Source organism: Pygoscelis adeliae, unplaced genomic scaffold, assembly GCF_000699105.1.
Source record: "Pygoscelis adeliae isolate BGI_AS28 unplaced genomic scaffold, ASM69910v1 Scaffold402, whole genome shotgun sequence".
Taxonomy (NCBI): Eukaryota; Metazoa; Chordata; class Aves; order Sphenisciformes; family Spheniscidae; genus Pygoscelis; species Pygoscelis adeliae.
Window position 1 is genome coordinate 4,006,681 of NW_008824411.1, and position 12,642 is coordinate 4,019,322.

Genomic DNA, 12,642 nt, shown 5'->3' on the forward strand with positions numbered 1-12,642 from the left:
GGACCCCCGGCCCCCCCCCGCCTGTTCCGCCACCCGCCCCCTCCTGTGCCAGAGCTGGGGCCTGGAGGCCCAGCTGGCAGCCGGCGTCCGCTTCCTGGATGTGCGCTGCAAGCTGGCGCAGGGCGAGCTCCACATCTACCACCTCTGTACCTTCCAGCGGGCCAGCCTGCGGGGGGTCCTGCGCCGCACCCTGCGCTTCCTCCGCGCCCACCCTGGTGAGGCTGTGCTCATGCGCATCAAGGAGGAGCTACCCATCTTCCCCCGGCCTGGCTTCGCCGCCCGGCTACACCGCTGCTTGCTGGAGGAGGGACAGGGCCGTGTGTGGTGCCGGGAGGAGGTGCCAACGCTGGGCCAGGTGCGGGGGAAGATTGTGGTGCTGGAGGCACTGGCGCGGGAGGTGCTGGGCATCCCCTACGAGCAGCTGAGCATCAGCGACGCCTGGAATGTGCTCTCACTGGAGCGCAAGTGGGCCCGGGCAAGGCGGCACCTGGAGAGGGCGGCTGGTGGGGACCCCACCACCATGCACCTCACCTTCTGCTCCGGCAACGGGCTCTTCACCTGCCCCGAGGAGGTGGCCCGCTTTGTGAACCCCCGCTGCTACCAGCACCTGCGGCGCCGTGGGGGACAGCCTGTGCGCTGGGGGGTGGTCATCATGGACTTCCCTGGGGCAGGGCTCCTCCGGCTCATCGTGGAGAGCAATGCGCCATGGGCCAGTGGACACATCACAGCAGCCCCCAGCACTCCCACAGTACCCTTGCGGCAGCCCCACAGCAGAGGGGACAGGCGCCGCAGCCGGCCCAGCTCCACTCCCTGCCCCCGCCCACAGCAGAGGGGACAGGCGCCGCAGCCGGCACAGTTCCACTCACTGCCCGCGCCGGTGTCCATCAGGACGGATGCTGCTCCCAGCCCCACGCCTCTGCCGAAGGACGTCAGCACCCGTAGAGCAAAAGCGGATTTCTAGCTCTTGCTGGGCACCAGGAAGCCTTCATGTGACGATGGTGTGACAGCGCCGGAGGTGGCAGAGGAGGGTTGGCAGCTGCAGTCAGAGCCGGGCAGCCCCGAGAGCTGCCCCCTGCATGCTGCTCTCCCCCAGGGAGCCAGGTACTGTCCCGGCATGGGGCTGGGCCAGCCAAGTCCCTGGCGGAGCAGCAGGGATGGGGTGGAGGGAGAAAGTCCCGCCTCACCTCCTCTCGGGCCAGTGAGTCCACCTGAAATGCCTCTCTGCAAAACAGTCCTTTTCCTTTCAAGGGTAAATAAAAATAAAAAGAAGCTAGGAAAGTATTCACTGCGTTGCCTTGCCTTCTGCCGAGCAGAAAAAACCTCTTGCTTTTGCTGCTCAGCTGTGAAAGAGCCTGTACCCCTCCGCCCATTGCCGAAGCAGTCATATTGGTGTTTGTAGCCATCTTGCTCTTAAAGCAGAGCTGCAAGAGGTCAGAGGAGGAATTAATTTCAAAGGTGACAACAAATTGTTAGTAATGTCCTTCCCCTCGTTATTTTAGCTTTTGTTTTTTTCTTGCAGGGGCTTGCCCCAAAAGTCAGGACTGTTAGAGAGACGCAGCTTCAGCAGGCACCGCCAACCCTGCACACGGAGATCTGGATGGCCACAGCAGCGGCATTTCAGATGGGGCTACCCTGTCCCTGGGGTCACGCACCCGCAGGACACCGCACAGGGCAAAGCTCGGCGGTTTGCAACAGTGTGGGCAGCGTGGATAGGGCAGCTTGTAGATCCACAAAAGCAAAGTGGTTGAGACGTAAAAAAGACCTTAAAACACACATTGTGCCAGTGTCTGCCCTACCTGCAGAAAATAAATCAGCAATGTAAATAGACTGGCAAGTCACAGGACAGAGTAGCTCCTTGGAGCAGAAAGATAACCGAGATCCCAGGGGAGAAAGCATCAAACAGCTGGCTGTGCTGAAGTGGGGAGGTGAGAAAGGGAAGAGGAAAGCTCAGGCCCGGCCTGCCAAAAGGTGAAGAACGTCCTCAAGGATGCTTCTGTCCCAGGGGAAAACGCAGCTGGGCTCAGTGCCTGCCGGAGGGGATGCCGCAGGATTTCCTGGAGGGAGGAGAGGACATTGTTTTCTCCACGGGGGCTGACCCCGGCTGGAGACATGGCTCTCAGTGCTGAATATGTTCATCTGCTGGCCCCAGGTGGGCTGTGGCGGCTCTGCTTGGGGAGCAGCGGAGGACTGAGCTCATGTTGCAAAGAGCCAGATGGGAGGGGAGCAGGCAATAGGCCTCAGGGGGTGACGGAGGTGACGGCTGGGGGAATCCACCTCTGGCCTTGCTTTGTGAGACAGGATAAGACTGATCTCTCTGCATTAAACCAGACATGTGACAAAAGCACTGGTGATGTCCGGGGTGCTGGTGGCCTGCTCCATCTGCCAACGCCTCCACCGCCTGGGGCTGTTGCCCCCATGCTGAGCCAGCCTGACGGCTCTAAGTATTGCCCTCACACTGGGAAGATGGGTGCCACAGAAGGATGGCCAAGCAGGTCAGTGGCCCCAGCCCTCCAGGGATGCACAGTGCCATGGGGAGCTGGGCAGGGCGCAGGCTGAGCAGTCGCAGTTCCCTGGAGTGGCTCTGTGGGCTGGGTGGCTTTGCTCTCACTTAGGGCAAGGGCTGCCTGCACAGCTGCAGGGCTGCCTCTGGATGCGGCACATCCCCGGAGCTGCACTCCAGCACCCCGTACGAACCCTGTGCCCCAGCTCACTGGCAGGGCAGGGGCGCTGCCTGGGATTCCCCAGATGGGCAGAGCCACTTGTTTACTCCCTACCACACAAGCAGTGAGATAACTTTGGCGTTATCTACGCCCCCGGCATCCTGTTTGGCGAACCTTTATCTGTGCCACACACGTGTTGCTGCTGCCAGGCGCCAGGAAGCCAGCAGGCAGCGCGGGCAGGGGTACCCGGCTGGCAGCGGTGCTCAGCAAAAAGGCTCTCCATCACTGGCGAGGCAGAAAGCTGTCCTGCAGCTGAGATCAAAGAAACATCTCTGAGAGGGACCCTGCGGGGTGGGCAGGAGTGATTTGCCCAAAACTAACCCTGCAGCCCGCAGCTGGGGCTGCCCCAGCACCGCGGGGTCCCTGCGGGTGGGGGAGTGCAGGGTGCCACGGCCTGTGAGCTGTCTTGGAAGCATCCCTGTCCTTCTGGCCCCAGCTAATCCTTGCAACCATCTCACCCTCTCCAAGCCAGGGCGCACTCAGATAACATGTCTTCTTGTGGCCAAACACTTCCAAATTGTGAGAAAGATTTTATCGGGTGCTGCTTTCCTCCAGGGCCGTCAGAGGAGGGTCCTGCTGCCCGGGTTGCAGGCCAGGCATCGTGCTGGGAGACGTGCCCAAAGGCACCCTGCAGCTCAGGGACACCCTTTCAGTCAAACACCCCCTGGCATCCTGCGGTGGGAGGGGAGCCGTCCCCTGCCCACACTCAGGAGGTGCCTCCAAAGCCTCCGCTTGACACGGCCATTGCAGTACCTGGGGAGAGCCACCCCGCTCCCCAGGTGGAGCAGGGGGATGGCGGGAGTGGGGCTGCACCTCAGCACAGTGTGGGTCCTCACAGGCACCATGCCATGCTCCTGCAGGGGTGCTACCGGGTGCCTCCTCGCTCTGGTGGGCTGCTGAGAGGGCGAGGAGGGCTCCCCAGGAAGGTGCCCGCTGTATCGCCGGTGGCAGCTGAGCCGGGTGGGCTGTGTCAGGGTGACTCGGTTCCTCTGCGGTTTGCTGGGGGACATTGCACAAGGAAGAGAACAGGCTGTGCTGCCATGGGGTGGGAAGCCTCTGCCAAAAACAACGCAAGTGTGCCTCTGCACTGGGGGGGGAGGGGGTGCAGCGTGGTGGTGATGGGTGTGCCCCTCGCACCTGCTGCCCCCAGGGTCTCACTCTACCAGGTCCTGAGCACTCCCTTGGGGACACAGTGCAGGGCACAGCCTAGTCTTGGCCCTGGGGCAATGGTAATTCTGCAGAGGCTAATCCCTGGGGCATCTGCCCACCTCTGCCAGTGCCCACCTCCCCATGCAGCATGTACAGCCCCTGCCACCGTGGGTCCCATCCACACCTGGGTGCTTCCAGAGCCATCAGCATACTCATGCAGGCATCGCAACCTGCCCTGCGCGTGGCACCCTGCCCGCAGCACGGCCGAGCACGCAGAGAGGGAGCAGAGCATCAGCCTGGGCTGGCAAAGGGCCGAGCGCTTCCCCCTGGACAGCCCTGCAATTGCAGCCTGCAGGTGGGTTGCTCAACCCCGCCAGCTGCACAGCACCCTTGGCAGTGGTTTGGAGGTGGGAGTTGGGCACCCATGCCCCTTCCCCGCAGCAGGGCTCTCGGGAGAGAGCATCGCCTCTGTCTGTGGCTCAGGACTAGGGCACAGCAAAGGAGGCACATTTCCATTCCAGATCCCTGCAGGGCCCAGCAGGACGGTGAGGAGATGACATGGGAAAGTGCCTTTGTACCTGCTCCCTCGAGCCACTCCTGAGCGAAGCCCTGGCTTGCAGCTTGCGCTGTGTCCCAGGAGCAGTGGCGGGGGGGACAGGATGCACCAGCCTGCTGCCTGGGAAATCCCTGCACTGCTCAGCCTGTAAGGCAGGGATGGGCCCTTCCTTGGTAAGGGGGGCAGCAGGACCCCAGCTGGGAGCATGTGCCCTGCAGCATCCTGAATCCTTCCCAGGGAGCCTGCCTTGGAAACCACCTGAGATGTGAAAGGGCTCCTGGCGATTAGCCAGCTCCCAGCAGAGCTGCAGAGCTGATTCGGGTCTTCTTCTCACCACATGTACCTTTTTCCACTACCTGCAAAGCAACCCTTGGTACTGGTCCTGCCATGCAGGACCCCCTCTCTGACTCCAGCTACCCACAGGCAGGGGGTTCCTGCCCCCCACAAACAACTTTGAACTTGGCCACGTTCTGCCCTTTGCAGCAGCCACCTTGCTTCTGTTTTTAAAACAATACCAGAAACTATTTTTAGTTACAAAAATAAAGGTGGGAGTATATTTTTTCTACTGCTCTGCCCTACCGTGTCAGGTTTCAGTGAAACTGAAGTGAAACTGGCAGGGGCACAGCCTGCTCCCCCCTGGGGCTGTGCACCCGTGAGCACCCCTCTGACTCCCAGCGAGTCTCCCACTCACCTCTCTGCCCACCCAGCTGCTTCTTCCCTTGCCGTAATTGCACACCCTCTGAACATGAGCTGCTAGAAAGCAAGCGCTCCTCAATTACTGGACATACAGGCTCATCCTCAGCAATTCCATAAAAATAGACAATTGCAGTAAAACATTTTGCAAGGAAGATATCCAGAGACAGGAACTGAGTTTCATTTACATTGGCCAAGTATAAAGTCATTGTAGTGGGTTACGACTTTTGTGGGATGGGTTCCTCCTTTTGTCTAGCATGAGTCCCGCTGGAGCAGCATCAATTTCTCTGGAACTGGAAAATGCATGTGACCTGCATGGCTCTCACTTCAGCTTTACCTGGAAGTGAGCAGAGCAATTCCTGCAGAAAACCCTGCCAAGGCAATTTTACTTAGAAGCAGAATGGAGTAAGGAAAGATTTATGATGATTCAAGAATGATCGAAGGGGAGGTGGACACAATGAGGCATGTTCCTGAAGCATTGCTGGAAGTTCATAAAGGATATTAACAACTCAGGGGAAGTTCCTCTGGCATGTTCTTGGACCTTTCTCATAAAGGCTTAAAGGCAAAGACAGGAAAATACATTGTGTAAGTAACTGTTTATAAACGGTATATGAAGATTCACAACCAGAGCAAAAAGCCTGTGAGCAAGGAGAGGATCCGGCACAGGAGCCGGGAGGCTGTGAGCCACGCTCCAGCTCAGCCCATGCAGGAGCTCATCACTCCTCATCCCTCCTCTGTCCTCTGACAGCCAGCGTGGGCACTGCGACATGGACATGGTGGGTTGGAGAGGTCTCGGTGCCCTGGGCACCATAGGCTGGGGCTGGACCCCTCCTGGGGGGCCCTTCTGCACCTCCTGGGGGGCCCAGGCAAGGCCAGCTTATTGCGGGTTGGCTCCCATGGCAGCGTCGGGATGCACCCAGCTCCCATGCCATGGAGCAGCTGCCAAGCTGAGTCCCACCAGGGCTGTGGCCAGGGCTGAACCCCGCTGTTCCGCTCTGGCCCCAGGCTGGGAGCGGGATCTTTGGGGGTGGTAGAGCCCCACAGCGGGGGAGGCGGGGATGCAGGGCAGGATGCGGGCTGGCAGCAGGGCTGGGGCGGGAGGGGAAGAGGCCAAGGGCAGGGAGCAATACTCTGCGCGCTTGGAGGAAGTGTGAGCACCGCTGCCCGTCGAGGGCCAGACGCGCCTGGCGGTGCCAACAGCTGGGCAAGGTGTGTCTGCGGCTCCAACATGGTAGGTTCTGCTCCTTTCCTTGGGGATGAGTTGGGGTCTGCCTAGAAAAGGGGCATAGGGGAGGGCAGGGCTGCAGGCAGGTGCTGCCAGGAACCGGTGCCGCTGCCGGGGACCCATGGGACAGACCCAGGCTGCCCTGGAGAGACCCTGCCCTGGGCAGCGAGGCTGTGCCAGGCACCCAGGGCACTGCCACTGCGGAGGCAGATACCAGCGCTGGGTGGGTGGGGCGGGGGGGGGGGCACAGGGCATGCCCTGGAGTGAACTGCACTGCTGGCATGGCCTCCCCCACTGCTCAGGTGTGCTGCGGGCACAGCCCCCCCAAAGTGTGTCGCTGGAGGGGCCCTTTCTGCAGCAGAGCCATACCTGGCCGGCAGCACTGCATGTGTCTGCGTGCAAGCTAGCGCAAGCAACATGCCCTTGTGGCTACCAGGACCACCTGGCAGCGGTGTGGGTGCACGGTGGGGTGCGTGAGCTCCTGTGGGACGTGCATGCTCACACCTCCCTCCCTGGCATGCAGGGCACTGCGGCAGGACTGCGGTCTGCTGGGAGGACATGGGCTCTGGGCTCTCGTGGCATCTGCTACCTGGGCATCGCTGCCATCGCATGGGGTAAGCCACCTGCCACCCACTCAGTAAGCACAGCGTGACCCTGTTGCTGAGGAGCCTGCAGGTCTGGGAAACTGGAGAAGGGCAGCAATGTTATTTTGGGGGCTCATCAGTCACACCCCTCATGGCTACCAGACCCAGGGCTGGATCCTTCTGGGATGGGAGGGGGTTGCGTCTGCCCAGGCCAGCTCCCTCCAGCCAGACCCATCGCAGGACCGTGCTCCCCCAGGGAGGGCCAGGCCACACACAGGGTCCCCACAGGGTGTCTGGTTCCCCAAATGCAGCATGGCAGCCGGTGTATTGTACCGTGAACTGGAGAAAGGCAGCAGCAGCTCTACTCCCTGCCTATGCCCATGCCCATGCTGCAGAGCTGGGCACAGACGTAGCCACAGGACCCACAGGTGCAAGTGTTGGGAGCACAGCTGGGGCAGCACCATGCAGAGTTAAAGCTGCTAATTGACATCAGGAGAAGAAATCAGAGTAGAAACTAATTTGGTTTTGCTGCCTGTAGGATATTTCCTTCACATGTTGGCATTGCACAGAGCAAAACCTGCCGTTGCCTGCTCTGTCCCTAGAGATCCTCCATGAGCTGGGTTCTTTTCCAAAGGACCTTTCATGATTGAGCTAAGGAACAGAGGCAAATGCAGAAGTGTCAGGAGGAGGCTGAGATTTAGCTCTGAGGGGAAAACAAAAATGCAAAGGCACCCTGAGTGCAGTGGGCGCTGAGCACCGCCCTGGGGGGAGGCATCGGGGCTGCTAGGGGAGCCGAGAGGTTGAAACACAGGCAAACAGCACCCCCCTGGGGGTTCAGCTCCAGGTGGGGGAGGGAGAGGTAACATAAGGCTGAGGTGAAGGAGTGGGGATGAGCTGTGCTACAGAAAAGGGTGTTACTGGTAGAGCTGGAGGAAATAGGCAGGACAGCATGTGGAGGATGGGCACGTAGCAGATGGGGTCCCTTGGTCCTTCTCAGTTTGGGGATGGGGTATGCAAGGGTAGCAGGGCGGCTGCCCTGAGCCATGCTGGGGAGGTAGTGAGGGACAGGAGGTGGGTGGTGGGAGCTGAGGATGGGGCAGGCTCCCAGGAGGTGCCTTGAGCTTCTGTCCTGCAGCCCCAAACTCCCAAGGGGTGAAGAGGAGGGTTGTTGTTGAAGGCCACATTTTCCTCAGCTTCAGTTTTGTTGAACAAAATGGATAATTTGCTCTTTCACATGGAAAAACAGGCAAATTATGGGAATTTTGCTTAGAAAAATGTATAATTATTGACCAAACTAGAGCCCTAATTAGACTTGGGAAGCCCTAGATTTGCATCTAATCTGTGATGCCCAGACCTTTGCCTGCATGACCACAGTGTGATATGCTCTCCTGAGACACAGGGTACCCCAGGCTGGTTGCCTGGAGAAAACTTTGATCCCCATCTCACTTTTCTGCACAGATGGAGATACGATCCCCGTATCACTTTCTGCAGTTGTGGAGATACCTGCTTCTGGGGAGAAAGGAGGAAGCTTTTTTTGTGGCTAAAACCCTTTGATTGCATCAAGTTGTGATGTGAAATGCTGTAAATAAGAGCAGGGTTTCAGCAAAGTGCCCTTCACTTCTGGGTGTGGGTTCCGGTTAATCTCTGCCTTTGCCCTGCCTGGGTGGGCACGACCAGGGTGTGAACTTGACTTTTGCAAGACGTTGTTTTGCAATACTGAATTTTACAAGACTCTTCAGACCATCTCTGGCTCGGATGAGCAGCTCGGGAGCCAAATGCTTTTGTGCGCTCGTTGCTCTGCCTTGCTCCAAGCTGACTCTCATGTAGAAGTGTAAAGCAAGAAAACCAAAGTGGTACACTTCTGTGCTTGAGGAAGGAACCATGTTTAAGGAATCATCTCTATGTTGGGTTTTCCTCTTTGGGAAACCTTTGTGAGCAGGGGAGCGGGGCTGTGGGGCTGGTCTTTCACCCCTTGTGCTGGAGGAGGGATTGGCATCACTGCTTGGGACTCTTCTGCCACCTGTGCTCTGCCCGCCCCATCCCATGCTGCCCTCTGTCTCAGCCTTCACCCCATTTCCCCCACCTTCCTCATCCCTGTGCTGTCCCCCTCTGTCTCACCTCATTTCCTTCTGCCATGCCTGATCCACCCAGGTCTCCATGTACTCTTAGAGCCCTGTTCTCACCCACACTTGTCCCTTCATCCCATCCCCTCTCCCAGCTGGTTGCCGGCATCTCTTGGCTCTGATGCCAGCCCTAGCTCACCCTCATGTCCCAAGTGACCCCATCCCTGACCTGGGTCCCATCCTTTCTGTGTCGATCCCGGACCTCATCCTCTCTCGCAGGCGCAGTAACGTGGGTGGAGGTGGGTGCCTGGACGTACCACTACAGTGACCAAGGGGACTACACGTGGGAGCAGGCCAGGAACTACTGCCAGACCTTCTTCACCGACCTGGTGGCGATCCAGAACAAGCGAGAGATTGAGTACCTCAACGAGAGCCTGCCCTTCCATGGGCGCTACTACTGGATCGGTATCCGCAAGCTGGGTGGCACCTGGACCTGGGTGGGTACCAGGAAGGCGCTGACGACGGAGGCAGAGAACTGGGCAGCCGGGGAGCCCAACAACCGCCGCTCCAACCAGGACTGCGTGGAGATCTACATCAAGCGGCAGCAGGAGTCGGGCAAGTGGAACGACGAGCCCTGCAACCGGAGGAAAAAGGCACTGTGCTACCGGGGTGAGCGGGGCAACTGCAGCACAGACCTGGATTGGGTGGGCTGGGGACCTCGGCAGGGTGGCCAGTGGCTCTTGATGACCATCCTCTGTGCGTGCAGCCTCCTGCCAGCCCTTCCCGTGCAGCCAGCGCGGCGAGTGCGTGGAGACCATCGGGAGCTACCACTGTGAGTGCTACCCCGGCTTCCACGGCCCTGAGTGCGAGGACGGTGAGCCACCCCCCCCCACCCCTCCCTCCCTGCTGGAGAGCCTGAGCCCCGGCAGCAAAGTGGGCAAGTTCATTATGCTCCTAATGGGCTGCACTGTGTCTCTCCCAGTTGTGGAGTGTGCCGAGCTCGAGCCCAAGGGAGTGCGCATGAACTGCAGCCATCCCTTCGGAGACTTCAGCTACAACTCCACCTGCACATTCCAGTGCCAGGAGGGGTTCGAGCGGCGAGGGGCAGGCACGCTGCGGTGCCTGCCTTCCCAGCAGTGGTCAGCAGAGACCCCCACCTGCACAGGTAGGGCCTGCCAGGGGCTGGTGGTCTCAGGGATGCGGTACTGATGCTTTGGGGGGCCAGCCCTGCATGCCCAACGTTGCTCAGGCAAGCAATGGGCTGGGCTTGCTGTACGCCTGCCCTTTGGGGAAGCAGCTCCTGGTGCTGCATGCAGGGAGCGGTTCCCTGATGAGGCTGCAATGGGTGCAAACCAGAGTGGCTGTGAGCTCTGCATAAGCTCCCTGCTCTCCCCAGTTGTCCCCGTGCTCTTGCTCCCTGTCCTGAATCACACCCAGGCGCCAGCATCCTGCGTGCACCGCGTGTGGGGTCAGGACGGTGTCTTGGCACCTTCACCATCACCCTGGTGGCACCATCTGCTCCTCTCCTGAGGGGAGGGTGCTTGGCATCACAGGGGTCCTCAGAGAAGAGTGAAGGGGACTGCTGTCCTGCAGCTGGAGGAAGGGTGTATGCTGGCAGGGCTGGGCCACCACGAGCAGTGCGAGGACTGGTGAGATGAGGTTAGGTATAAGCTGGGAGGGACAGAGTAGGGCAGGAAGCCGCAAAGGAAAGCAAGCTGCGGTACGTTACGCTGCAGGGGCAGGGAAAGTCTTCCCGTTGGTGGCTTGAGGGTTTGCAGCCAGGCCCCAGGTGCCCCAGAGAGGTGCTGGGCTTTCTGGGGGGGGGAGTGCTGAGAGCCCTGCTCCACCTTCCCTGTGCTGCTGCGTGGTGGATCTGCAGCCTTGCACAAGGATGGGATGAGTCGAAGACTGGAGCAGACATGGGACACAACTGGGGACCCTCTGTATCAGGAGACCCAGCAGGAGGGGTCAAGGGGTGGGCAGGGTCTCTGTATATATATAATTAAAAAAAAAAACAGCCTGCCTTGAAGTTAGTGCTGCCGATGACACCTGTGCTGGGTGCACCTGTGGTCCAACCCGGGACTTGTTTTAGGCAACTGAGACCAGCAAAGCTTTCTGCATTTAAGGGGAACGGGCACGGAGATGTGATGTGTCTGTCCTGTGGCCAGCATCCCCAGAGGTGGCAGGGTCAGGAGCTGGCTTCCAATTTTGTGGAAGTCCCCCCAGGCAAGCTGGGCTGAGCCTGCCCGCTCCAGGCTTTTCAAGTTCCCAAAGGCTTGCTTTCCCAGCTCATTGTTTTTTCCAGCTGGCTGTACGTATGATTGATTTTTCTTTTTTGCAAAGAATCAGATCAGTCAGTCAGTCGCCCTTGCTGATAAGGAAGCTGTGTTAGCAAGCATTGCCAGTTGGGTTTACTCCAAAAATGAGCAGAGGCTCCTGCTGTGGCGAGGCTGACGATGCTGCAGGCACCACGAGGGACGAAGCTGCCTGCCCTGCCCTCACGCTCCCTGCCCTGTGTCTGCCTGCAGCTGTCACATGCCCCCAGCTGGCTGCCCCCGAAAGGGGCCGGGTCGATTGCTCCCACCCGCATGGCGCGTTTGCCTTCAGCTCCACGTGTGCCTTCTCCTGCCAGGAGGGGTTTGAGCTGACGGGAGCGCGGAGGCTGCGGTGCACGGCTGGTGGGGTCTGGATGGGCCCCCCCCTGCGCTGCAAAGGTGGAGCCCAGGCTGCCTGCTGGGAGGTGCCTCAGCGTTGGGTTTTGGGGCCCCGATAGACAGCTCTGGGAATTCTGTGGGAAACCAGGCTTGCCTGTAAAATAGCTATGAAAGGAAAAGTCTACCAAGGAAAGTGTTTGGTGTCAGTCTGAAAGCAGAAGGTGCAGGGAATTGGGTCTGTCTCACCCAGGCTGGGTGCCGGTGGTGTTAGATGTCTTCCTGGCACTAACCTGTGGTGGTCCCACAGACAGCAGAGCCGCTTGTCACAGCAACTGTTGGATGCTGTCCCAACACGCAGCAAAGCACACCCCGGGCACAGCCTGGGGAGGCTGGCACGCAACCCCTATAGCTATTTCAGTCAGCCCCTCCTGGTCCCCTACAGCCTCACAGCCATCTGGGTGTCCTTCCCCCTGCCGCTGTGGCAAGGATGGAGGCAGGTCTCCTGCTCCGCTCCAGGGAGAGAGGCAAGAAGGACTGCAGCAGCTGTGGTCCTGCATCCCGGGGGCTGCAACCCAGGTAGTGCAGGGGATAAACAGGGCTCTGGCAGAGCAGCAACTGCCCCCCCAAGGAAATTACTCATATGGAAGAAAAATCATTGTACCAACTATGTTACGACTGTTTTTGAAGAGGTGAGACTTGTCTGGGTGAGAAAGGTAAATCAAAGACATATCACCATAGATTTGGTTTTATTTGACTGGGAGTCAGCCCTAATCCCTAGATTTAACCTCATCTATCCTGTCTCTGAGACCTGCTCTCCCATTGCAGCCATCACCTGCCCAGTGCTCAGCGCTCCAGACCGGGGAGAGTTGAACTGCACCCATCTCCATGGGGACTTCGCCTTTGGCTCCACGTGTGCCTTCTCCTGCCAGACGGGGTTTGCACTGATGGGGTCGGAGAGCCGCAAGCGCATCGCTCCGGGGACCTGGCATGGAGACACC

At 59.4% G+C, this 12,642-nt stretch overlaps 1 protein-coding gene across 1 annotated transcript in view; it reads left to right on the top strand.

The window, feature by feature from the left end:
• The first annotated feature begins 5,728 nt into the window (after positions 1-5,728).
• The window catches only part of SELP (selectin P (granule membrane protein 140kDa, antigen CD62)), an 11,182-nt gene continuing 4,268 nt past the window's right edge, over positions 5,729-12,642 (top strand). Inside the window, exons 1-6 of the mRNA XM_009320681.1 lie at positions 5,729-5,797; positions 6,780-6,957; positions 9,270-9,659; positions 9,757-9,864; positions 9,973-10,155; positions 11,519-11,704. Of these exons, the coding sequence (XP_009318956.1) occupies positions 5,729-5,797; positions 6,780-6,957; positions 9,270-9,659; positions 9,757-9,864; positions 9,973-10,155; positions 11,519-11,704 (1,114 nt within the window). The remainder of the gene's footprint in view (positions 5,798-6,779; positions 6,958-9,269; positions 9,660-9,756; positions 9,865-9,972; positions 10,156-11,518; positions 11,705-12,642) is intronic.